General features: G+C 37.1%; 1 protein-coding gene across 3 annotated transcripts in view; it reads right to left on the bottom strand.

Annotated features, from left to right (window-relative positions):
• EXOC6B (exocyst complex component 6B) overlaps positions 1-27,854 on the bottom strand; it is a 604,485-nt gene that overhangs the window by 465,285 nt on the left and 111,346 nt on the right. For all 3 annotated transcript variants that reach the window (XM_039256882.1, XM_039256883.1, XM_039256884.1), the window contains exon 6: positions 23,656-23,860. In XM_039256882.1, coding sequence (XP_039112813.1) covers positions 23,656-23,860 — 205 coding nt within the window. The remainder of the gene's footprint in view (positions 1-23,655; positions 23,861-27,854) is intronic.

Below are 27,854 nucleotides of genomic sequence, written 5' to 3'. Positions count from 1 at the left end.
TCCATATGTATAAGGCTTGCTTTTTTTTTTTTTTAATGTTTTTATTTATTTCTAGGAGAGAGAGAGACAGCGTGAGCAGGGGAGGGTCAGAGAGAGAGGGAGTGACAGACTCTGAAACAGGCTCCAGGCTCTGAGCTGGCAGTCAGCACAGAGCCCGACACAGGGCCCGAACCCACAAACCGCGAGATCATGACCTAGGCGAAAGTCGGACGCTTAACCGACTAAGCCACCCAGGCGTCCCAAGGCTTGCTTTTTTTGATAACATAGTTTATAAAAGCAAATTCTGAACAGTAAAATGTACTTGTTTTTCCCAATCCAGGATCTGATATACATAGTGCTTTTCTTTGCCTGTGAAGTTTCTATGCCTTCCCCACCTCAAGTATAACCTAAGTAATAACAAAGTCAAACAAAATCTAGGTAGTGAGTCCACAAAGCCGCCTTTTGGGCCATTTTGAAAAACAAAAGAATACTGCAGAGGATCAAACAATTCTCCATTCTCTGCAACAGGGAGTAAGTGTGATGAAATACATCAATGTTTGGTGGGGTTATTTAAATCCATAAATCAATATAGTAGTGACCACTTCTTATTAATATTTCATACCCACTCCACATTTTATAATTACTAATCTTTTATCTGTTCCCTCTGGTTTACCCATGATTAAAAGGCGAGCTCATCTTTCTCTATTCACACTCTCTTTCCACCAACTTCTTCAACCTTTCTTTCTGCTTCCCCTGCCATAACATGCGAACCACTTGCCCCTCCTACTCTTCTACATTCCTTACACTGCCTTTAAAAATGTCGAAATTCCTTTAGAAAACTGATGGACGGTCTCTCTATCCCAACCTATCATAATAGCAGGCCAAGATGTCTAAGGAAACGTAGCCTGAGATACGAATGTTGTCTGTGCTGCCTTTGAGGAAGAGCTGATCTATGCTTATGATAAAAATACATCTTTTTAAAGAGAAATCCTTGGAAACCTTGCACCTAAAAAGCTCAGGATACAAACGTATCCGCTTTGTAAAAGCGTATTTCCTTCAAGAATGAACTTCACAGATCTCATCCCAATGACCCATAAATCTAGCTTCAGAAGGCAGAGAAGTCTTCCATCTCTGGGTCTTTGGTCCAAGTTAGGTTTTTAATAAATGTTCAGTGGGAATGGCACACCGAAGGACAGTGTAATGCAAACTATTATTTCCATATGGGTCTTGCTGTTGTTGTTGTTTCAAGGAGAAGGAAAATGAACAGGCTCTCTTTCCCGTTAAAATGCCAGAGGAACAAAGGAGTCGCTAAAGAATCCTGGATGCTCCGCAGGCTGTGTACATACAGATGCCCAGCGTCACCTCTCCTTCTGCAGGCTGCATGCATACTGCTGAGATAGAATTCAGCCCTTCCATTTGTAGCAAGACATTTCTCTGTATGTCATTTGGCAGATGCAGTTGTGGGGCTCTGCCAATTCACCCTGGAGCCCTCCATTTTAATCAGCATCACATAAAGTTTAACACATGCTTTGAAATGTGCACCAGATCCAAAGCTTTGCCTGGGGATGGGGGTGGGGGTGCTCGCTACAAAAACACATACAATCCCAGCCGCTACTCCACAAGCAATTATCTTTCACCTTTGGCTGAACCAGGAGAACTGTCAACACCAGCACACTGCCAACCAAAGGAGAGGTTATAGGGTCAGAGCAGGAAAAAAGGCTGAATGCTTTGGGGTTCGGCTCGGCTATTTGCTAATCCTGCTGGCTGCATGGAAGAAGCATTCTTCAGGACACAGAAAAACACAGCTATCAGAGAAGTGGTAGTAGTGAGTACATTAGAATTTTACCAAGGCTTATCAAGTTCATAGTGCTTTAAAACTCCTTACTAAAAGCCCAATGTTCCAACAGTACAATAGGACAAGCATATATAGGAAACTAAAAGAACTCATACATACATACATGAGGAAACTGCAACCGAGAACTGACTTTTGTAGAGAAGAGGATTAAAACAAACCTCATACACTGCAAAGAAACACTTGTTTTCTGGGCGCCTGAGTGACTCAGTCATTAAGCATCTGACTTCAGCTCAGGTTATGATTTCATGGTTCATGAGTTTGAGTCCCACATTGCATGAGCTTGAGCCCCGCTTCGGGTGAGCCCCACTTCTCTCTCTTTTTCTCTCATTCTCTCTTTCTCTCCCTCTCTGCTCCTCACTCACTTGCACCCTCTCTCTCAAAATTTTTTTTAAAAAATTGTTTTCATCTCCCATCTAAATTGAAGTTAAAACTGTATGAAAATATTCTGAAGTTTTCCTTCGAATATGTAAAACAAAAGAAAGTTGCCACTGATGATTTTAAAAAATAATTACTAAAGCCGAGATGGAAGGCAATCATTTCCCCAACTCCCTCCAGCTCCCTCACACAAACCCTAAATACACACACACTACTGATGAAACCTTTCCAAAACTGACAACTATGAAATATAGGCACATTCTACCTCTTCCACAAGTAAAATTAACGTCTTACAACCAGAATAACAAACCCATTTTATCTCTGGTGCCACCTATGATCTGTTTGGGGAGGCTGGCCTAGGTCACTGCATTAAGAAGGACTCTAAGGCTTAGATCGTACAGGGATAAGAGCACCACATGCTGAATCACGGACTTGTGTCAGCATTGACACTAATGGGCCTACCAGTGCCACAAACTTGTAGCATATAACCGCGGAGGCTCCGCGATTGTCTCCAAAGTGGAGCAGGTTTACCCCCAAGGCTATGCATAACAATCCATCAGTACTTATGCTTCTTTTCATCTTTAAAAAAGGAAACAACTAAGCTTTACTAGCCTTTGATTTAAGAAATGACACTGACATCCTCACTCTGTCTATGTCAGAGGGTCATGTATCATATATGGAATTCAGGGTATACTATAGTGAAGAAAGACAATGCAGAGTGGTTGACAGTAATGCTCTCATTTGTTGATTCTCTTTCAGTTTTTTGTGATAATATCGTGGACTACATGTGCTTAATTAAAATTAGATTATATGATCTAGTTTTATTTAAACTTGTAGAAAATGGACAAATGGTCATAATATATTCCTGGAAAGAAACTGCAATTTGAAAATAATAATAATAATAATAGTAATAATAATGCTAGTACGAGGTTGCCTACATGGCTTAGTCAGCTAAGTATCCAACTCTTAATTTCCGCTCAAATCATTATCCTATGGTTCATGAGTTTAAGCCCAGCATGGGTCTTCACGCTGGCAGTTAAGGAGAGTTTCTCCCTCTTTCCTCTCTCCCTGTCCTTCCCACATGCACGCGCACTCTCTCTCTCTCTCAAAATAAATAAATAAACTAAAAAAAATAATAATAATGCTAGTACATGTAAATAACAAGAAAATAATAGGGTTAATTAATACGTGTCTTCACCCTTCAGTGGTAAGACCATTACAATATCGGTCTCCAATGAATCAGGCCTCCTTGTGTGCATGCCCCTTAGCAACGTGACACTGGTGCTTCTCCTATCAAGAGGTGGAGACCATTTCTCTGCCTTCTTGAATCTGGACTGGATCTGTGACTTCCTCTGGCTAAGAGAATGTGACAAACATTGTCAAACTCTGGAGTCTAGGTCCTAAGAGGCACAGCAGCTTCAGCTCTCTCTCTGTCTAAACCCTGAGACCACCATGCTATAAGGAAGCACAGTTCAGCCTACTGGTGGATAAGAGTCCGTGAAGAGAACCAAGACAACAGCCCCACTGCCAGCCACATGAGTGACACCCAGTGTGGCCAGCAGACAAACTCTAGCTATGCCTAGCCTCAAAGGCTGACCCATGGAAACATGAGAAATAATAACGGTATTATTTTAAGCCATTAAGCTTTGGGTGGTTTGTTAAACTGCAGCAGATAATTGATATGTCTGTTAAAAGCCCTGTGTCAAACACATCATGTAGTAAATATAAGGATGGTCAAAGTATATCTGACAGAAAATAAGCCCCTCCCCATTATCTAGAAGACTGCTTGAAAAGAAGATATACATGTATTATTAACAATGGACCTCTCACCAAATATATCTCCCACTCTAAGACAGTAGCTCATGAGAAGAGAACATATGTATATGATTTTAAATAAATAATATAAATATTTAAAAATAATAAAATAAATAACCCCCCAAACGCATACTGGGGAATTTATATACAAAAATAGCTTTCTAGAGGCAGTCCAATCAGAAAAGTTTAGAGCCAATGAGTTAATGAAAGAAGTACACATATATAATTTATAAATAAAAATATACAGATATAGGTATAAAAGTTCAATTTATATTTTTTAATTTTTTTTAAACGTTTCTTTACTTAGAGAGAGAGAGACAGAGTGCAAGCAGGGGAGGGGCAGAGAGAGAGGGAGACACAGAATCCGAAGCAGGCTCCAGGCTCTGAGCTGTCAGCACAGCCGTGAGATCATGACCTGAGCTGCATGCAGTTGGATGCTTAACTTACTGAGCCTGTTGTCTGAGACTGGAGCTGAAGCAATAAAGAGTGGAGGAGACACAGATAGTTCAGGGAAAAGAGTGCTGAAAGCCAAAGGAGTTTCTGCCTGATAGTCTTCAGTTTCTCTATGATGTTGGTTAAAAGGCAAGGTCACCCACAAAGAAAAAGGGTCATCACATCTGTGAAGAAAAAGATGAAGTCTTCACCTTTTTATGTCATACCAAATATTTAAATGTATACCAAGTTAGGGGCTCTGAGGTGCCTCAGTCATTTGAGTGTCTGTCTGGCTCTTAATTTCAGCTCAGGTCATGATCCCAGTGTCGTGGGATCAAGCCCCACACTGGACTCAGCACTCAGTGTGGAGCCTACTTAAGATTCTCTCTCTCTCTCCCTTAAAAAAAAAAAAAAAAAGATTCTCTCCCTCTGATCCTCCTACATATACAGGTGTGTGCTCTCCCCCTCAAATAAAAAATATAAATAAATTAAAAAATAAATGAAAACCAATTTTACTACCCTATGCTATCCCTAGCTATTTCGAGTCAAAATGAGAACACGTTTTCGTGGTTATTTCCCCCTTCTCTATTTCTTCTGTACTACCTGCATAACAGAAATAAGGACAGGAGAAAAAAAAAGAGAGAGAAACAAAAGCACATGAGAAGTCATAGCCTAACCAGAGTCTGGAAATATAATCTTACCCATCTTACACAACAAAATACAATATAGGTCAACTAATTCTCTGACAGCTATCAACCATGTAAACTGGGCTACTCAGAAAAGTTTACCAATACCTTGAACCTACTTTTCAGTGTGTTAGTGAATATGCCATCCATTTTTACTAATGATATAAAATTAAATTCTGAGACAGCCAAAACTCTAGTCAACCCTTTCTACTATGTAACCTTCACAAATCATAATTACTCTAGAAAAGAAGCATCACAGAATGTATTACTGAATTTGACACTGATGCTGTACCTTAATAATACAGACGGCTCTCACAAGGGATATATAACTGAATACACTTCAGACAGTGTCTAAATCCTTTGACATTTTATTTAAAAATCTGTATTCACATGATAATTTTTCTAAGGAGAGCATTCATGACTTTCATTAGTTTCTCAAATGGCTTATAAAATCTGTATGAACTATCACTATTGAGATCTCTCTTCTCCAATGTTAAAACACCAACTCTGCCTAAAGACCTACCAAAAAAGGCAAACAGAGCACATGCCCAGTTAGGCCATGGCCTCTTCATCAGGGCAGCAGGACAGCCCTATGTTTAGCTGACTAAGATAAGCTAAAGTAATTCTGTTGAGAAGGAGGCTATACTGGTTTTTGGTATTTGCCTGTTTCCTTATATGGTTTATTAAGGAATAAAGGAAAGGTACAAATTAGTAACAGACTTCAACCTAAATAAAAAAATAAGATGATAGTACTGGGGGAAAAATACTCCCTCCCATATCCTTAAATTGTCTGACACCAGGATAAAATTACCATATTCAAGGACAGCACAGCCTTCAAAAGTATATTAAGACCACCATGGTTCAAGCTAACCAGTAACAGCACTAAACACAAAACCTAAGGTAGATATGTTTTTATTTATCTTGTGAAATACAAAGACCGTGGAAATACACACACATGTAGACTGGAAAGACCTGAAGAGAGCAGTTGTTGCTTCAGAACAAATTCCTTAAGGAAACTGAAGAAAAGAAAAACCTATCTATAAAATTTGAGAATTACCTCTTAAAAGGCTGTTGTGTGATTTCCAGCTTTGTTCTTTGTCTCTTTTTCTTCCCTATAAAGTGATCATAAGTTCCTCAACATATATACAAAAGACTATTTGTAGGGCACCTGGGTGGCTCGTTTGGTCAAGCATCTGACTCTTTATTTTGGCTCAGGTCATGATCTCATTCATGGTCATGAGATCGAGCACTGAGTGTGGAGCCTGCTTGGAATTCTCTCTCTCCCTCCCTCTCTCTCTCTCTCTGCCCCTTCCCCAATCTCTCTCTCTCAAAATAAATAAACATTTTTTTAAAAAATTTTTTAAAGACTGTATTTGCTCAATCAGTACTGGAGCACAAATTACAAGCTTAAAACTGAATGGTTACAGGGTTTCATTTTTGAAAAATGAAAAAGTTCTGGAGGTGATGAAAAAGGTAAATTTTACATTATGCATATTTTCCCACAATAAAAAATTCTTCACTGGTATATAGAAGGGAAAAAGACTCACTGGAGGAGAGTCCAGATAAAATGGTATCTAAGCAAAAACACTTCACCTAGGATTTCAAAGAGATACTGCATCTTGAGGAATCAGTGCTGAGTGGAACACTAATAGGTGTTGTCACAAAATCATTAGCCTAAAAAGAGCAGGAAAATATTTAAACTTTCATAATATCCATGTAGATCCCTTGTCCTTAATGCAACAGTAATCTGGCAAGGGTAAACAAAAGTGTATGTAGGCATGATATAACAAGAATTTGCTGAATGCCTGGTATGTACAAAGCAGTGTGCTACATTCTTTGGGGACAAAAAGATGAAACCAACTCAGACACATGCCCTCAAAAAATCCCAGCAAATGACTCTCCTCTTAGTTCCACTTCCTGAACTCTGTCCTGGGTATGGGTCCCCCCTCCTCCAAACACCTGCCTCAGATCCCTTTTATTACCTAATATTCTGCAGGTGGGTCCCTGTGATTTACAGTCGGCTCTCCCAGCAGCAGTATGCTGCAGGACAGAACACACCTTAAACACTGGCACTGCAAGACTGTTTGTAAAAATAAAGGCTCTTACATTTCCTGCTTCCCTCCCAATCTCATTAACATCTCATTGGTAAAGAGTGCAAATCATCTCCCCTGAAAGGCTACTCTGATTCCTAAAACAATATTTTTTCAATTTTTAGAAATTTCCAAATACTTAAAAATTTATATAAACATCCATTATCACTGTTCTGTTTTAATGGCTAACCCCACTCAGAGACCTCAGTGGTTGGCTGACTTCTGAGCTTAAGCAAACACACACGTGCAAGGAGGCACCACAACCTGACAAAGTCTTTTCTTGCCCACCCCCCACCCAGACAAATGCCCTAATCTGCAGAGAATTTTCTCCTCCACATGCACACACGCAAGTAATAACTGAAAGCTGTTCTAAATTTGTTATAGATGTACAATTAGAAAAGTATGCCAGGAAGGTAAAGTAGCCTGGATTTGTCAACAAAACAACTTTTTTTTGCAAGCTCTCAAAACAAAATGTAGCTAATTGAAAATGTTCAGCTCACACACAGTGTAAACTCTTGCTCATTGTGTTGTTCAGTAGTCTCTCACAAAAAACAAAGGGTCCAAGAGTGAGAAATTCAACTCTAATGCTCTGACCACTTACTTCCCATACTTCCTAGTCCAGGTGTTACATTCCCTGGCCATCTTGGTGCTGTTATTTATCTATTCACCTTCTAATGAAGACAGAAAGAATCCATCCCTGTAGAGTCAGGTTCAAAGGTCACAGAGCTTCTAATGCTTAGAACTGCACGGGCCTAGAAAAAGCAACATCTGTCACTGGGTGATCATCTATCACTATTTAATTGAGAAAATTAACTTTTCTGTGTTTGGTTTGAGGTTTATTACTCTACTGAGAGCTGAAACAAAAGGCATTAAGTGAAATGCCACATTTCCAATCAGTGAGGAGCCTAGCAATAATTACTTACAGTTTCCGATAGTCCTCATTACTTGTTCAGTGTGCTTCCTATCCTAGATTTTTGATATACTCCATGATTAATTGCCAATGGTTACAGGTAGAGAAGGTGTAACTAAGAAGGGGCAGCCCAGGGGAATCTGGAGGCGATAGAAATGTTCTGTATCCTATTTGTAACGGTAGTTACATGAATCTATGAATGTTTTAAAAATGCAGGTATACCAACAAAAAAAATTACTGTATATAAATTCAAAAAATTTTTAAGCTGATTTAGCATTATCTGCTAAAACTTTTTAGGGAGATCTAGAAGGATGCGAGATTATATAACTAAGCTAGATTCCTCCTGTTCTAGAACATCCTTAGGTCCATTTATCTGGGCGTGCTGTTTGAATATTTCCTTTTCTTCCTTTCCTTTTTTCCCCCTCACATATCAGTTCCCTTTAGCATTATTTAAATGGAGTTTTTGTGCTCAGTAAAGAAAACATCTGGCAGAGGACAAGAATAAAGCATTTGCTGAGACTACAACAATCCTAGGAATTCTCAGCTGGGTTTCTCCAGGGTCAGGTCAAAGGGCACACCGTGGGGATTTAGCAAAGGCTCTAGATCCAAACCTCAGACTTGGCTCCACTATGCTCGGCACACATGGCTGGGGTATACAGATACTGAAAAGAAAGTATTGCACACCAGCAAACTGACCTATTCATACCAAGAATATCAGCACAGAAGGAGACCGGAAAATACTTTGAGCTCAGTGTACAGATCAATCTAGTAACTGAGAAATATAATCACCAGATGCATAGTGAAGTTATTTGAGGAGACTGTAGAAAATCTAAGACAATTTCCAACAACAAAATAGAGATCCACTCAAGTCTCACTAATTGCAGTGGCCTGAACTGCTTATTTAAACAGATGCAGCAGTTGGTTTCTCAAACCAAACATTAAAGTGATCATTACAAATATAGTAAAAACCAAAAGCAAATAAAACCCTGCATTTATTAACACGGAAGCCTGAAAATAATAAGGAAACCGCTTAAGGTTAAAAGAAAATGCCCCCCTCCAAAAGTAGCGGCTCATGCTTTCCCAGATCAGTTTGCTTAAAAACACTCATGGAAGGGCACCTGGATGGCTCAGTCGGTAAAGCGCCCAGCTCTTGATTTCAGCTCATGTCAAGATCTCACAGTTCATAGAATCCAGCCCCCCTGCTTTGGGCTCTGCACTGACAGCACAGAGCTTGTTTGGGATTCTGTCTTTCTTTCTCTTTTATTTCTCTCTCTCAAAATAAATAAACATTTTTTAAAAATAAAAATAAAACACTAAAAACACACATGGAAAAATGCAGTTGCAATCATTTAATAAGAAGATGGGGAGCAGTGAAGATCCAGTTGGTATCAGGCTATCAAGACCCAAGCTACACCCAAGTGAAGACTTCGATTATCTGATAAAATCACATAGCTCTCAAAACACAAATATCCCCAAAAAGTCATATTTATTAAGAATGTTCTGGGGGTTCGACACAGTGCTAAGTACTTTATATACATCATCTTACTTGACCCTTATGAATAAAAGAGGAAATTAAGACTTTTTGTTCAGTCACATTATAAGTGTTAGATCCATGTTTTAACCCAGCTTTTCTAATTCCAAACCTATGCCTTTAATACTGAATAAGATACTACAAAAGTTTTTCTTACAAGACTCGATCAGGAATAGATATGAGCTGGGGCGCCTGGGTGGCTCAGTCGGTTCAGCGTCTGACTTCGGCTCAGGTCATGATCTCACAGTTCGTGGGTTCGAGCCCCGCATCAGGCTGTGCTGACAGCTCAGAGCCTGGAGCTGCTCCCGATTCTGTGTCTCCCTCTCTCTCTCTCTCTGCCCCCTCTCTGTTCACACTCTGTCTCTCTCTGTCTCTCTCAAAAATAAATAAACATTAAAAATTAAAAAAAAAAAAAAAAGGAATAGATATGAGCTTACTTTCTCTAAAAAGTATTATAAAGATGATTAATTGATGTTCTGTAGGCTGTATTATCAGTAAAACTTTATGACAAACAAAAGGGAAGGCATCACCTTTCCTGGTCTTCAATAGTGCTAGTCAAGTTCTCATGATAGGCATAAAAGTAAATGCCTGTGGTCCTTGAGAGTGTCAGCAATGGAACCAGCCTCTTTTCTCCTAAATTTAAATCTATTAAAGGATCTACATTCTCAGACCACTATCTCAAAGGGTTTTTATAACCATTGTAACCAAACGCAATCTTTTTAAAGTAAAAGTACCTTTGGTTAGTGTTAATTCCCCTTGATGATATTGCATAACCCATAATTCTTCTATTTACATAATGTTACAGTAATTCCTATAGTCACTTACATAAGAAACCTATTTTCTTAGCCACAATAATCTCTGATAGTCCAATGAAAGTATTAATAAAAGACAACTGAAATGACCAAATATATCTATCATGCTCTATGAAATCTACTTTATAGAATTATATTAAACAGATCTAAACATAGGGCTGTCCCTGACCAGATCTAAACTTTATCTGATAATAAGGTGGTTATTCTTAGGTTCCCCTATAGTAATGATGAACAGCACCTAGGCTATATATTTATTTATATATTATATTTAAGGCATTGTTTTAAATAACCTCTTTCATATCCCTGCATATTTCAGAAGTTTAATTACATTACAAAAACATAACCAGGGGCGCCTGGGTGGCTCAGTCATTTGAGCGTCCGACTTCAGCTCAGGTCATGATCTCACAGCTCGTGGGTTCGAGCCCCACGTCAGGCTCTGTGCTGACAGCTCAGAGCCTGGAGCCTGCTTTGGATTCTGAGTCTCCCTCTCTCTCTGCCCCTCCCCCACTCGTGCTGTGTTTCTCTCTGTCTCAATAATAATAAACATTAAAAAAAACTTTAAAAAACAACAACCAGATAGCATCTTACTTGTTAATAAGATCAATTCATTTCTACCCCATAACACAGATCTACAGTACTGATCTCAAGTTCAAGTCTAAAGTTAGTTCAGTGAACTGAACTTCTACATTAGTGTGGTACATTTATTCATGATACTTGGGGGAGCAGGAAATCCCAGGAGTGTTGTAATAGAATGAAGTTCAGTTACTGTACAAACCACCCAAAAAAAACTTCATAGTGTGGGTCATGTTCCTTCATTTTAAATTCAACAGAAAGTTTAGTTTCTCAGTGAAGTAATAATGAGACCACTGGCTCTCTCCCACAAGATTATGAGGCCAAGTCAATTATATGAAGGTTAGCCTATCAGCACTATTTTCATTCACTGTTCTTCTAATTCACTCTTTCCTCATCTTCTCCTGGAGCTACACAGGCACCACTCACTCACTTATCAGAACACATACTCAAGGACAAACGAAATGAGTGTGCAGGCCTCCAATAATGGCAGAGGTGTGACATTTTGCAGCCAAAAAGGCTGTTCTCTATTGAACAGAAGTAAATATTTATCGTAAGAATTCAAGGCAAGGTTAAGAGATCATTCTGATTATCACAAATTTTCAACCTTTATCATCACCTTGTTCAAGATTTTTATATTTATAAAAAACATTTGCTTTGCTGCCCATTATATTAAATTTAATCTGTTCTCTTCTTTAGTAAGGCACACAATATAACAGAGAACCAAATGGACCTTAATTTAACTTACATCTAACACATAATTACGATCCCATCTTGTTACAGCTAACAAGGACCTGAAAAATGGAGACTCCTCAATTACCCCACATAAAGCAGAAAAGAAAAATCAATTACCATAAAGATAAGTAATCCCTTAAATAAGGGGAACTCTTCCTCTGTATCATAAAAATTGGAATTTTTCCTACCTCATATCCAGTCCACCAACAAATCATCTCTACTATACATGCATTCCAAATCTGATGACTTATATTTCTTTTTTTGTTGTTCAATGTATTTTATCTAAGTTATACATACAAAGCTATGCATAATTAAGTTGTACACACTCAAATCATCTATAGGGTTTATTATGAAAGGCAACAGTTTCCTCCTCTCCTCTTGCCACCAAAATCCTACTCCCCAGAAGCAACCACTCTCTTGATGTTTACTTACTTTACCCTCTTTACCTTTATATAGCATGTTTATGTGTGCTACAGTCTGTTCTTTTGGATTCTTTTAATTGTGGTAAAATTTACAAAGCATAAAATTTTCCATGTTAACCATTTTTAAGTGTACAGTCCTGTGACATTAGGTACATTCACAATGTACAACCATCACCACCATCCATCTTCAGGACTTCTTCATCTTTCCCAACTGAAACTGTGTAGCCGTTAAACACTAATCCATCATCTCCTCTACCTCACCCCCTGGAAACCATCATTCTGCTATTGGTCTTTACAAATTTGACTATTTCAGGAACCTTATAAAAGTGAAATCATACAGGGGCCCCTGAGTGGTTCAGTCCATTAGGCGTCCAACTCTTCATCTCAGCTCAGGTCTTGATCTCAGGGTCATGCATGCAAGCCCCACATTGGGCTCCATGCTAGGCAGGAAGCCTACTTTAAAAAAAAAAAAAAAAGGTGGAATCATACATCATTTGTCCTTTTGAACCTGGTTTATTTCACTTAGCGTAATGTCTTTAAGGGTCATCCATGTTGTAGCATGTGTCAAAACTCTTCTTTTCTAAGGCTAAATAGTATTCCAATATACATAGGTACCACATTTTGTTTATCCGTTCATCTGTCAATGAACTCTTCGGTTCCTTCTACCTTCTGCTATATGTTAGTCAGTGTTAAGCATTATCTATTGACATTTCATCATGGAAGATGAGGATTTAGGTCTCTTTCACATACACAACATATCAGCACCACATATCTGCATGCAGTGTCCATTCACCTACTCCTCCAGAACAGATAAATCAATAGGTTCATTAGATAAATTATTATACCTATATAATTGCAATTCTCAACCAAGCCATTTGGATACTATGATCAGTTTTCTTTTCTTACACAATTTTGGTTTCCTGGAGTTAAGTTTTCTCATTTTGAAGTTTGTTTAAGTTTTTTTAAATACTTAGCATTACTTTGTTCACAAATTCTCCCCAACTATCTAAACTTCCTCTCAGTGTCTATGAATACATCCAATATTCCACCATTTTCACCTTCTCAGAAGGCCTCTTTTAAACTTTATAAAATGCTCCAGACTGTGCTGGCTGTACTTTCTGCTTGCTTCCCCACTGTCAACCAACTCCTTCCCTTTAGATCATCATCTTAGAAACTCTATTTGCCCTTCTCCTTTCTTGGGTTATCTATGCCCTCACTATCTTATATCTTCCTTTAGGCAGGGGGAGAGGGGGCGGCACTGGTCATAGGAAGCAAATTTTTGAGGACTTTCATTACTGAGCACATCTTTATCCAACACTTACACTTGCTTGATACTGTAGCTAGACAGAAAAATATGGATGGGTGATCATTTTCCCTTAGAACTTTAAAGACCCTGCTCTGTTTCAGTCTACTGAAACAGTATTGCTATAATCCAAAATCATTTTGCACCAAATCCTGCCTTTTATCTCTAGAAACATTTAGGATTTTCTATTTGCCTTGTGGCTTCTGAAATCACACAACATGCGTGGCTTCTAAGGCTATTGTGATCCCTTTTGTTAGGCATTTGATAGGTCTTTTCATCTGGAAGTTTGTGTCTTAGAATTTTGGAAAGTTTCCATTATTATTTCCATGAATTCCTTCCCTTCATTTTCTCTTTCTTTTTCTAGAACACCTAGTATTCAAATGCCAGATATCCTGGACTGACCCTCTAATATTCTTAGATATTTTCTATTCCCCATGTTCTATCTCTTTTTTTCTTTTTTGTACTCTTCTCTTTGGGGGATCTTCTCCATTTTATTTTCACAACCTTCCTTTCAGTGGTTTTTGCTATCATATTTTTAATTGCTGAATATTCTTTTTGCTCTCTGAATTTCTCCTTTTGTGTAGCTTTCTGATCTTGCTTTTATGTACAAGTTTTTTTTCTCTTATCTTTCTAACTCCATTAATTGTTTTGCCTTTTAGGTTTTCCTCCTTGCATAGTCTCTTCTGCAAGCTGCTTCTTTATACATGCTTGTTCTGACCTCTAACTGCCAAGTTAGAGGATTTTCTCAAATGTCTGCTCATCCTTTGTGATCTACTCATTTCAAATTGGGAAACTAAAAAGCTAATTGAACGTTCTGTGCATGTGCATGAATCTAGTCAACTGTGGACTTCAAAATTATCTGACTTGTCCATTTGGTTGGGGACTACCCAGTAGACATACCTTTAGGACAGTTCTTTTGGACTAAACATATTATTCACAGTCCCTTCCAACCTCATACCTGAAGGGTAGAAACCTGGCTATCAGAGCTCTAGAGACCAAATCAGAGAAGAGAGCTGTAAAATTCAAGTTGAATCTCATTACTCAGTATACAAATTTCACTATTTTTATACCCTCAGCTTGTGTCTGTTGTCCTCTGGTCTTCTGCTAGAGCTGAGATAGGGCAGTTAACTGGTGGGGAAAAAGCTGGGGAAGGAATCAGGTTGTCTAACTGCTTTTTTTTTTTTTTTTTTTTTTTTTACAAATAGTTTATTGTCAAATTAGTTTCCACATAACACCCAGTGCTCGTCCCCACAAGTGCCCTCCTCCATGCCAATCCCCCCTCCCCCCCCACATCCATCAGTCCTCAGTTTTTGTCAGCATTCAAGAGTCTCTCATGGTTTGCCTCTCTTCCTTTCCCCCATCATTTCCCCCCTTCTTCTCCCCCTTGTTCCTCCGTCAAGTTCCTCCTAATCCTCCTATACGTGCAAACATATGATATTTGTCCTTCTCTGCCTGACTTATTTCGCTCAGCATAACACCCTCAAGGTCCATCCATGTTGCTACACATGGCCAGATTTCATTGTTTCTCATTGCCATGTAGTATTCCATGGTATAGATAAACCACATCTTCTTGATCCATTCATCTGTTGATAGACACTTAGGCTCTTTCCATGTTTTAGCTATTGTGGAGAGTGCTGCTATGAACATTGGGGTCCATGTGTTCCTATGCCTCAGCATTTCTGTATCCCTTGGGTAAATTCCTAGCAGTGCTTTTATAATAAACTATTTTTATATTTTATTATTGCTCACAAGCCAAGGTTCAGTAAAAGGAATATTCTCAAAAAATTTAATCTTAAAATAAGTGAAATATGTGTGTATACACACACACACACACACCTATATGTATATATATTTGTGAGCGATGATATAAGTATCGTAATAACTGCTCTTCCTCTAGATTCTCTAAGCACTGTTCTATTTTAGGATGAGCACACCACAAAACTATAAACTGTACTGAGAATCCATATGATAATTTTCTCTTAAGTTTCATTAAAAAAAATTTTCTCCTAATAAGATGGTATGCTTTGCTTGGTCAAAGCAAATAAATATTATGTTTGTTATAGATGCACACATATACATATGCCATATGCCATAGTTTCCTTTTTACTGTTAAAACAGAAATTTCAAAACCAAACTGCAATACTGTCTTCAAATCAGATTTAAAAAATAATCATTACTCTCTCATCCCAATTCAATACCAATACAAGGATACTGATCTTCTATACTTCATAGTCATCTAATATATACATGATTTTTAATTGAAATCAGGTTCAAAATTTTCAGAAGGACCTATAACAAATAACTTTTTTAAGGCAAGGAGAAAAAAGCTGTCTAAAAATGGTATCTAATTCAAGGCCGAAAACTGACACTGGAAATTTAATTTTGGGGGGAAGAAAAGTATTTCAATACATCAAGTTTAACCCCTAATTATCTTCTTCTCCACACTCTTAAGAGTCTCTTCACACTCACCATTTACCTAAATAGTTCTTTTTTTTTTTTTAATTTAAAATTTATTATATCCCTGGAACTGAGCTAAGGTACTTGATTTCCCTTAATGTTTTCACATCTTTGAAAAGAGAATTAAAACTTCCAACTTTATATAGAGTGGTGAACACTGAAAGGGATGCTTAGGAACTTGCTCATTGTCATACAGCTAGCAAATGGCAAATCTAGGAGTCTAACCCAAACTTCAGAGTCTATTCTGTTAACTATCATATTACCTAAGAGTAAACTCAATCTCTGCTATCAAACTATCATATTCCAATTGCTATTCTGCTTGCTTCTTATTTCAAGAATCCCTAAAAAACAGCTCTCACATTCTCCTACTGCACCCCCAGGCCATCCACACCATCAAAGACCAAAGAGTAAAAATTAGTACAAATATATAAATACTGAAATCGAGAAGAAAAGAGAACATAAAGTAAATCCAAGAATGCCAGACCAACTGAGCACCAGCTTCTCTGACTCCAAAAGCCACATTCTGCTGGAGTTTTGCATAGCATCCAGTACACAAGAGGTTTCAAGGGCACTACTGCTTTTACTTAGCAGTCATCACACAGCCTGTGTTAACTCAGTTCATAGTACGGAGCCAGATCTAAGTCAAAAGATGTTCTACACAATAAATAAAAGAGCACATATTGCTCTAGTCAAGACTTTAAAGAAAGTCAAGGGTTGAAAGAACCATGGAGACAACTAGCCAGACCCAAGGGTCAGTTTCTTTAAAAGCAGTTACTAAAGGAAGACTGCTTAGGAGCCTTCAATTTCTTTTATGGACAACCAGTTTCTCTTCTAAGCAGCAGTTTTATAACCCATATAATTTGGCAAAGCCAAGTCAGAATTTTAAAAGTAAATAAACTCCTCCCTTTGTTAAACAGTCGTACATAGAAATCAACCTAGCCAAAAATGTTTATATTACAAATGTTACTTAGCCTCACAAGGCCTACGGCAAACTAATCAAAGTAAGAAATACAGAATTTCCCTCCTGCACAAATCAATTCCATAATAAGTGAATTACAGAAATCAATTTCAAGAGGAAAACTAGAAAACAGCAGACAATTAACAAAAAAAATGTTTAGACATTTTTTATATAATCACTTCAAGCCAAAATGATATTTCTAAAATAAGGTATGTATAGTATTTTGGAAGCATTCAGGAAGAAGATCAACTTAAATAATAAGACAGGATAAAAGGTAGGGTTTTTCTATCTACTTCATAGATGGCTCTATCTCCCATGTTAGAACCCACAGGTGGATTCACTAAAAGCTATCAATCCAATACCATGTTAAAATATATATATGTGTATATATATGAAATGAATGAATGAATATGATAGAATTTTTTGAAAATAGAAACATGACTACTTAACTTAAAATTCAACAAGGTAAGGGGCGCCTGGGTGGCTTAGTCGGTTAAGCGTCCGACTTTCGCTTGGGTCATGGTCTCACGGTTCGTGGGTTCGAGCCCCGCGTCGGGCTCTGTGCTGACTGCCAGCTCAGAGCCTGGAGCCTGTTTCAGTCTGTGACTCCCTCTCTCTCTGACCCTCCCCTGCTCACTCTCTCTCTCTAGAAATAAATAAAAAAAAAAATTAAAAAAAAAAAATTCAACAAGGTAATAAATAGCAGAATGGACAATTTTAAAATTCCTCCTCAGATTCTACTAAACAGTTGAACTTCTAATTTTCATACTTTCACATTTTCTTAATTTTCTGCAGCTTTTTAGGTACGTTGGAAGACAGGTGAAAAACTCAGAGACTCTTAGCTAGACACCATTTTAAACTAGACTATGTCATTGTTTCCTGATTCCAAAGCAAAATAAAACTGTACACAGGTTAACCAAAAGTACTTCTACTCAAGACCAAAATAATGGAGCGTATTAATTTTCTATTCCTGTAACAAATTCCTATAAACTAAGCAGCTTAAAAACACAGAGTTATCTCAGTCTCCATGGGTTAGGAGTTCAGCATTTTTTTGCCGGGTCTTCTGCGCAGGGTATCACCAGGTTGAAATCATGGTGTCAGTCAAAGCTACGGTCTCATCTGGAACTCAGGGCCCTCTTCTAAATTCATTTGTATTATAGGCAGAATTGAGTTCCGTTTTACTGTAGGATTCTGGTCCCCATTTCCTTGCCAGGTGTCAGTTAGTAATTAACTCTCAGCACCTCAAGCTGCCTACAGTCCCATGCTACACAGTCCCTCCAAAACATAGCAGCTTACTTCTTCAAGACCAATAGTGGTACATCTGCTGCAGCCTCAAATCTCTCTGACTTCTATATCTCCATTGCCTCTTTTAAAGGAGTTTGCCTGGGGGCGCCTAGGTGGCTTAGTCGGTTAAGCGTCCGACTTTCGCTTAGGTCATGGTCTTGCGGTTTGTGGGTTCGAGCCCCGCGTCGGGCTCTGTGCTGACTGCCAGCTCAGAGCCTGGAGCCTGTTTCAGTCTGTGACTCCCTCTCTCTCTGACCCTCCCCTGCTCACGCTGTCTCTCTCTCTCTCTCTCTCCTAGAAATAAATTAAATAAATAAATAAATAAATAAATAAAGGAGTTTGCCTGTTTAGATCAGGCCACACATTCAAGGGGGAGGATTTTACAGGACGCAAGCACCAAAGGGGCAAGAATCTGAGGGCCATCTTAGAATTCTGCCTACCACATGCAATCAAAGCAAAAAGCTTCCTACTGATAAAGATTTATCCAGAGACAATATAACACTTAGACTACAGAAGAATAGATAAACCACATATCCTTCAGATCAGCCTCAAAGAAGTATTTTTTACAGCTTATCTTTTGATAAAATTGGACAACAGTTTGAGATTATAATAACAGATAAAAGTTTGGAGCCTAATTTGCTCATTAAATTTAATCATGGTGGAGCCTTCTGGTAGTTTGCTTTTGCTAGTATATCCCCAAAAGAAATCAATCCACCGGCTGCCTCCATCATTTCACAGTACCAAGGACAGAGTCCACCCACAGATCAATGCAGCAACTCAGGATAGGGTGGGTAGAAAGCAAAGGGAGATGTCCTCCATGAAAAAAGATGACTGCATTTACCTAATTTCTAAAAGAGCCCAAATCAATTATCAGCATTTCAAACCTATTTCGTCACATGGTTCCAAAGAAAGCTACTTAGAAAAATTTTTTGTAAAGGAAAAGAACAAATTTCTATAGCCAAACCTGTGGTTGCTAAACTGAAAATAATAATGATGGCAAAGTTGTGAATAGCATCATTGACAATGCTAAAAACTGAATTAGCAAATCCAAAGGCAAACATGCAGGGCAGGGGGAATGTCAGAGATGCAATTGTGAAGAAAAAAGGCAAGAGAATGGAAGATATGTTTTTTCAAAGCTATATAATAGCAGGTTGTATCAAGGCTAGCTACTTATTCACCAAACCTATTTCTTGTTCCTCCTGGTCACACAGATAGACTTGCAGTATGTAAGCTACAGCCAATGTAATACTGGCAGCAGTGATCTGTATCACTTATAAGTCTGGTCCATAAAAATCCCGGCGCAGGCCTTATTTACTCTTATTCCTTCTGAGACAATGTTAGAAGCCATGTGTTGAAGTGATAGAGCCACAAGCTAAAAAGAGTCCTGAATCCCTTGATGGTAACCTGAAGAAGAGCTGTGCTACCTGGAAGATCCATTTTAGACTACCAATGAGCAAACAATGAAACTTCTATCATGATATTTTAGAGCTTAGCTATTACAACAAGCAGCATCATTTAAGGAAAACAGAAACTAGTATTGAAAAAATGGTTTTGCCTTAACAACGACAACAACAACAAAAAATAAAATAAATGGCAGTGATTTAGAGGTCAGGCACTAGGCAGCAAGTATATCTATTTCACAAGTTGAAAACCTGCAGAACCCTGTAATACTGTGGCAAAACAACCGGTAAAACTGGAACCTATAATAAATGATAAACTGGAACTTATAATAAATGCCTATTGGGCCTGCGGCTCAATCAGTGAATGGAGAGTCAGAGTTATAGCATATATCGGCATTTACTTTCTGCTTTTAGCAAGGTATTACATAAAAGAGATGAGAACAAAAAGAATCTGATGTTTTATTTTGCAAATAAAATTATAGAAATAGAAGAAGTCCAGACATTTGGGCTTAGAAGGTGAGAAAGCTGAACATATATAGAATCCCAACAGTAAAAGGATGGTAAAGGTTTGAGTAATAACATCCGAAGAATAATTCTGGTTGAACAAAGTGACTCAATTCTGAAGCAAAATCAGATTCTGGTATGGTTCTCTTACTCATTATTTCTTATAGCCTCAAAGTAGGGCCATTAAAGCAAAAAAGGCATGAGGCAAGGCCTATGCTCCCCCAATTCCACTACCTTCCCAAACAGGGGAGAAGAAAACAATCATTTCTCAAAAATAGAGTTAGAAAAGAGCACTGGGTCTGGTGTCCAGATAGAACCTACTGGAAAGAAACAGATCAGAGGCTTACTAAGTTTTGAGGTAACTATAATGCCACAAATCTGGACTAAATAAACTTTTGACTGTTTAGAGCCTTAAAACAACCCTTGGGCCCCTAAACCCACAGAAATAGAAAGCAGGCAGTCAAAGATACACACACACACACACACACACACACACACACACACCTATATATATTTATATCTATAACTATAGGGAGTGTATGCATAAATAACATAGTTATAGATATAAATGTAGATGTATCAAGAAATATAGAGAGAGTAAATGAGGCAGAGAGATAGTCTAAGGAAGGTCTATTCCACTTCTTCTTGAAAAAGAAAAAAAAAGTCAAAGAAAAAATAGAGTGCAACCAGGAGCCCAGAAGAATAAGCAAAGGAGTTCCTCTCACAGTGTTAACGTCTAAGCAAAAAAGATCTACTACCACCAACAGAGAAATATTTCCCAATGATCACACAAAAGGATTACATGATTTGCTGAAGAATCAGAGAATACTGTGTGTCTCCCATTATTCCCCTTTTTATATGTCAGTTTCTGTTGTAGTTATTCTATTCTAGCTTCTTCATTGGACGTGGGAGACAGCACAGGTATAGACAGTTTGTCATCTTATTTCCTGGTCAGCAGCCCATCTGGATCTGGAGACACGTCTCAATCTGATGGAGAATTGTGAGCATCCCTGAAATATACTAGACTTTGAAATGGATGAAGGATACTGGAATTCCCTCCTTGGGAAGGGTTAAGTGTGTTCTATGGACAAGAGGAAGACTGAAGAGTTATTTCATGACCAAAGGGTAGACTGTGCCTGAGACTAGCTACTATTCACCAAACCTGTGTTATTCTCTTCTTAATGACAGAGTGAGATTTTATTTTCTCAGACTTCCTTGCAGGTCAGTAAAGCCAAGTAATTAGGTTCTGGTCAATGAAACATGAGTAAGAGTAATAATATGTTGCATCCATGACTAGCCTTTAAAAATTACCCCACATGCAAAATTCCCTGATCCTTCTGTACCAATCTTCAAAGCCACATTAAAAACAGCAGAGCAACACGATGAAAAGATTCCCTAAATTACCAATGCAAAGAAAACCATCACAAGTCAGAAACACCATTTGGGGCATGACATAAATAAAAAATAAACCATATCCTTTCCCTCTTTTCCAACATCCATGAATTCAAATAAATATTTATTGAACAACTATTATGTACAAACTATGTGGTAATTTCTCTCCCTTCTACTTTCCTTACTTTTTAGGTACTACAGATTTTAAAATGTGTTAAGATACTTTTATTCAAAGATACTTTTATTCAAAGATCTTAACTAACAGAGCATAGGATAACCATGCATGCAATAAGAGCTATATTTGATATAAATTTTATAGGAAGGATGAAGGGTTATCAGTTAATTAAAAGTCCTGAATCTACAACAGTTTTCTTCACCATTTCTTTATATGACACAAATATACCAAATAGCTAATAGTCTACACAGACTGAGTGCCATAGTAGACAAATTTTACCTCTGTTTAACCTGAATTCTACTACAGGATCTGACCTTTACAAGCTGTATGAACTTGAGCAAGTCAGTTTCCTGCCTTGGGCCTTAATGTCTTAAGATAATTAAGAGGTGAGACCAGATCATCTATATTAAATGAAACATTCTCTTTCATCAGAAAGGAAATGAAGTCTATTTCTTAAGCAGAGGCCTAAAAGAAAAGGCAACTTTACAAAAGAATGCTTCCAGGGCGCCTGGGTGGCTCAGTCAGTTAGCTGCCCAACTTCAGCTCAGGTCATGATCTTGCAGTTCATGGGTTTGAGCCTCACGTCGGTCTCTGTGCTGACAGATCAGACCCTGGAGCTGTTTCAGATCCTTTGTCTCCCTCTCTCTCTGCCCCTCCCCTGCTCACTCACACGCACGCGCGCTCTCTCTCTCAAAAATAAATAAACATTAAAAAAAATTTTTTTAAGAATGCTTCCAGAGACTTTGTAATATACTCTCCTATATTTTGAAAGTTTAGAAAAAAAAGTTGTCAAACACAACAGAGACTTGTCTTGCAGAATATCTTGATCCTTGTACTCAAAACACACCCAGCAACACAGATATATTTTCAATGATTAATTTTGTTTCTTCACCACTAAAAAAATGACACGCTGTATTATTTCCATCAGGTTTATCATCAACTAGTTTCAAACTTCCCACATTAGAAAACGTAACACTGACAAAATTTAAAAGAAGAGGAAAAAGTATATATGCATTGCCTTAGGAAAGGAATTTTCAATAGGCAAATCTCTTTTGCAAAATCAGACATCTGAAAGATTACCAAGACTTGCTGAGATCAAAAATACAACGTGCTCCCTCCTTCCTCCCAGAATGATAAGAGCTATAAATTACTTATTCAAGAACATAGTTGTTTGTAGAACCGAACAACACTTTCCATAAACAACCAAATCTTCTATTTATTGTTGTGGGCTACATCATAGGATATACTGAGGTATTTTAATAAAATCAATGTGATTTAAATTTCAAAAGAGCAAGTAACACTGCAAATCATTACTGCTCTTTTATTCACAATGACAACAAAAATCAAGATGTTCCTTGGTGACTTTCATGACTTAGAGATGAAGATACAGTAAAAATTTTTTTTAAAAAACCTGAAAATTCCTAATACGTTTGTTAACTTATAAGCTATAAATAAATCCCTTTCTGTGATCATAATTCACAGCATTTCCCAAAAGGCCTTTTCTCACTGACACTCACGGATATCAGAAATAACAATTACAGAAATATTTATAAATAACACATCTTCTTGTTTACATACCAAAGGAATACATTCCTTTACAACCAAAGGAATCTGTAGCACAATTTACCTCATTACCGAGAAAGAGACCTTTTAAAAAATCTTGGACTTCAAATCATATCCAAAGTCAAAGAAAATATTCAGAAAACAGAAAAACCTCTTCAAGGTCCCAATATAAACCATGATAATCAATCCATATTCACTGAACATCCACAGAGCAAGACAATAAACTAGTAAATAATTCACTGCTCTGTTAATAAAATAAAACATATTTTTAAATCATGTGTTCCCATAAAGAGGAAGGAGATCCCTAAAATGACAAGAAATAATTAAGACACTTGGCAAAGAGAAATCTGTATTTAACAGAACACTAGCAAAGTCATTGGCCAGCCTATCATAAACCCAAGACCTACTTGCTTCATGGCAGTCTCTCCAATTTTGTCTGAATGTTTGCGGATGCTCTCCAAAAAGTCTTTGAGATCAGACATAGAAACATCCTTAATTTCTTCACGAAGCTTGGGGATGTTGTCCACCATCACCTTGCAGAATCGATAGTGGCTTACTTGAGGCAAATAGGTATGCTCTAGGTGTTCCAGAGTTTTCAATGCAGGATAATGCCTATAAAAGGAATTGTATCACCTTTAGCTCAGTTCAGTCTTCTTTAGGGCCACAAATATATTCCTCAGGTAAAATGTCTAGCCTGAATTCATTTTGATCATACACTAAGACAAATACAGTATTAAGTTTCAATAAAAACATCAATGGGAAAATGTCAAATTATTAAAAATTAATATATGCAATAAAGGACTCATAAATTCCAATAAAAAAAGATTTTACCCCAAGAAAATAAAAAACTTAGAAAATCTACCAATGAAATTGTACAAAAATAAATGAAAATACAAAATGATCATATCAGTGCCAAAACAATCATCCTATAAAATAAAGTACCTAAGTTTAAACTTCCAACTATGGCCCAGGGAAGAACTCAGAAAATCTTCTACCCAAAAAAACAAATATAGTCAACCATTTCAGGACTCTGGAAATCAACCAAAGGAGAACAAATTGAAAAGTGTTTTTTCACGAAAACTGTTGAACAAGGTACTCTGTGGTGTTCTCTCCTGGGGCTTCCTCCAATAAACCCTCCAACTCCAACCACTCCCCATTCCTCCTCCCTCCCACTGGTTATATTGGCTTGTTGTGAAAACCAGAAACTTCCCTGCCCTTACAAGTTGACATGATTTGGAGTGGCATTATTAGGGAAAGTAGCAAACTCAGATGGATGGATGAATAAATGCAGGGAAGGGAGGAAGGAAGGAAGGGGGGAAGGGGGGAAGGACTCAGCTCTTCTGGCCTGAAGTTGGTCTGGGTGGGACAAAGGGCAGATTGGAAGACTAACCAGAACTTTAACAGGGGAAGTATGTAAATACAAGACCCATGAAAGGGCCTGATAACTCTCTGAACACCCTAGCTGACTGAGGCTGTGCACACATGCAGGAGGACCCCCAAAAGAGTTGAAGCACTCCACACATCCCTGGCTTACAAAGAGGCAGCAGACACACACATAGAAGGCCTGGCAGAAAGTAAAAGCCCAGGCTGATTTGAAAACTGCCTGAAGTCTTAATGTCGTCTGTAGCTCACACACAAATCCACTGGCAAAGGGTGAAAACCTTATTGGCTCATGTTTGAGCACAAACCTTGGACTAATCCTGGGTTGCTGACTATCCCTTAACAATAAAAATGAAATACATTCCGAAATAAAGACTAAGAGAATTCCTTGCTAGCAGATCTGCCTTACAAAAAAATACTAAAGGAAGCCAGAAAGGAAATGACAACAGAAATTAACTTTAATTCACAGAAAGAAAATAAGAGCATAGGAAATAGTAAATATGTGTGAAATACAAAAGACCAAGTATATTATTTATTTTCTCCTTTTAGTTCCATTTAAAAAAATTTTTAAAGCAATGATTATAATACTGTATCATTGGATTCATAAAATACAGGGATATAATATATATATGACAATAATAGCACAAAAAAGAGGAAATAAATGGAGCTAAGTTGAAGCAAAACTACTACTATATATTCTACCAAAACTGTATCAGCACTGACCTAAAGTAAAAGTAGGCTGTGATATATTAAGATACAGATTATAATCCACAGAGCAACCTCTAAAAAAATAACCCAAAAAAAAATCATTAGAGGAATTAAAATAGTATACTATAAAATAGTTCATATAAGAAAAAGAGTAAAAGAACAAAAAGACATGAAAAACTGAAAACAAAAACTCAACCATATCAATAACTACATTAAATGTAAGTGGACTAATAAACATTTCCACCAGAAGGCACATTGTCAAACAGGAGGTGCCTAGGTGACTCAGTCAGTTGAGCATCCGACTCTTGGTTTCAGCTCAGGTCATGATCTTGAGGTTTCATGATTTGAGCTCCACCTCCAGCTCTGTGCTGGCAGAGTAGAGCTTGCTTGTGATTCTCTCTCTCTCTGTCTCTCTCTCTGCCTCTCCCCAACTCGTGTTATCTCTGTCTCTCTTAAATAATAATAAACTTAAAAAAAAAAAAAAAGGCAAATTGTCAGACAGGATTTAAAAAGAATGATTTCCAACTATATGTCCTCTACAAGAAACACAGTTTAGAGTCAGAGATTCAAATAGATTATTAAAGTAAAAGATGGAATAAGATATACCATGCAAAAAGTAATCATAAAAGTGCTGAGTGGCTATATTAATGTGAGATAAATGGATTTTAGAAAAGAAATATTGCTGGTTAGGTAGAAGTAAATATTGCTAGTAATGTAATAATAAAGAGAGTAATATTTACCTAATAGGTAGGAAAGTTTCCATAAGCATAAGAGAACAAATAAAACTAAAATTGAAAAGGTTGACAAAATCAAAATAAGTTATACATTAAAAAATAAGAATAACGAAGAAACAAAAATTTAGTAAAGATTATTTACAACACATAAACCTAAATGTTTTTTTAAAGCAATGAACAAAAACCAATGAGCAAAGTAAAGTCAGACATTAAAAAGGCCAATACACGGGGGGAAGAGGGGTAGAACTGAACAGTTATGTAAAAAAATACAAATCAAAAACATAATTTTGTCACCCAAACTCCCAAAGATTTCTTAAAAGATAATGGGTATTATTATCAGAGGTTTTGATAAATGAGAATTTACTGCCTGCTAATAAACAAATTTGTATTAATGATACAAGTTTTCACTGAAAAATTTTACCAAAACAAGCATTCTAACCAGTTGCATTCCCAAAAAGAAATATTAGGTTTACAAAAATATATAAGCCTCTTGAATTGTAGCCATTTATATTTTATATTAGCCAATAAAAAAACTAATCTAAGTGTGTAACTGGTTAAATACATCATGATATATCAATGTACTAAAAGACTAAAAATAAAATGTTTACAGTATTGTTGAGTAAAAGTTATTTCAAAAATAAAACTTACAGGTATAATCATAATGTTTTTCAAACTAATAAATATGTATACATGTATAATTATGAATATATATGCATGTATGAGCTATATATCACTAGCTACACGCATACACACATACATAAATAAACAGAAAATGTCTAGAAAGATATACACGAAAATGTTAAGTCATGATTTTTTTTTCCTTTGGATAGCAACATTATGGGTGACAATTTTCCTCATGTTCTTCATTTCCTAATTTCCATACTTCCCATGATATATTTAGTTTAGGAAAAACTCAGTTCTGATCTTATAAATAAAAAACTGATAGCTCTGTTTCAGACTTTAAGAATGAATTTCACAGTAGATACTTAACTTCTTGCTCCAATGTACTTCGTACCAAAAACACTAAAGAGTAGAGATTGGTTTTACTTCTTTTCTTATTGTTTTTCCCTCATATGTTCCAAAAATCAAAATCTTTGTACAAATAAATAGAGGGAAGAAAGATTTATTTCCCCTACATTCAGAAATAAAAGTACAAATACAGTTAATGTGAAATGGTTACTTTTATTTATTACAATTTTACAGACTCAAAAACAGTACAATTCACATGGTTTAGTGTAAACAGAATAGTGTTTATACTACAATTAGGTATGAAGGGCTATGTGCAATAAAATGCAATTCCTCTAGAGAGAAACCTTAGAAAGGATAGAAAGCCAGAAATTAAGCCAAAAAGATAAACACACTTTGGGGTTTAGTTATATTTTGGAACATTGTTTATAGAATGAGAAAAATCTAACAATGTTGCCTGCGGACACAAGGCACATTCATTGATGAGACACATGGCTGCGAGCTGAAAACATCTGGTCTGTCAAATAACTCCACATTTTTCAAGGCTAATTAGTACAAAACCCAGTGATTCCTGGCAACAAAGAATGTCACCTTATTTCCCCATCATCCTTTCCCTAGCATATTCATGCTCCAAATATAACAGTACAATAAGATTATTCACATTTCTAGTGTATTTCAATATCAGTGACAGGTTAAAGAATGATAGCCAATTAAACACCTGTATAGCAGACACCAAAAGAAAAAATTTCCATTTCCAGCTGCCACAGAAATCTAAAACCAGATTTTGACATTACTTTCGACAACCTCTAAACATTATT

The sequence above is a fragment of the Hyaena hyaena genome, unplaced genomic scaffold, assembly GCF_003009895.1.
Source record: "Hyaena hyaena isolate Hyena2069 unplaced genomic scaffold, ASM300989v1 scaffold_591, whole genome shotgun sequence".
Classification (NCBI taxonomy): domain Eukaryota; kingdom Metazoa; phylum Chordata; class Mammalia; order Carnivora; family Hyaenidae; genus Hyaena; species Hyaena hyaena.
Note: the sequence above shows the minus strand (reverse complement) of the source record. Positions and strands in the feature narration are given on the sequence as shown.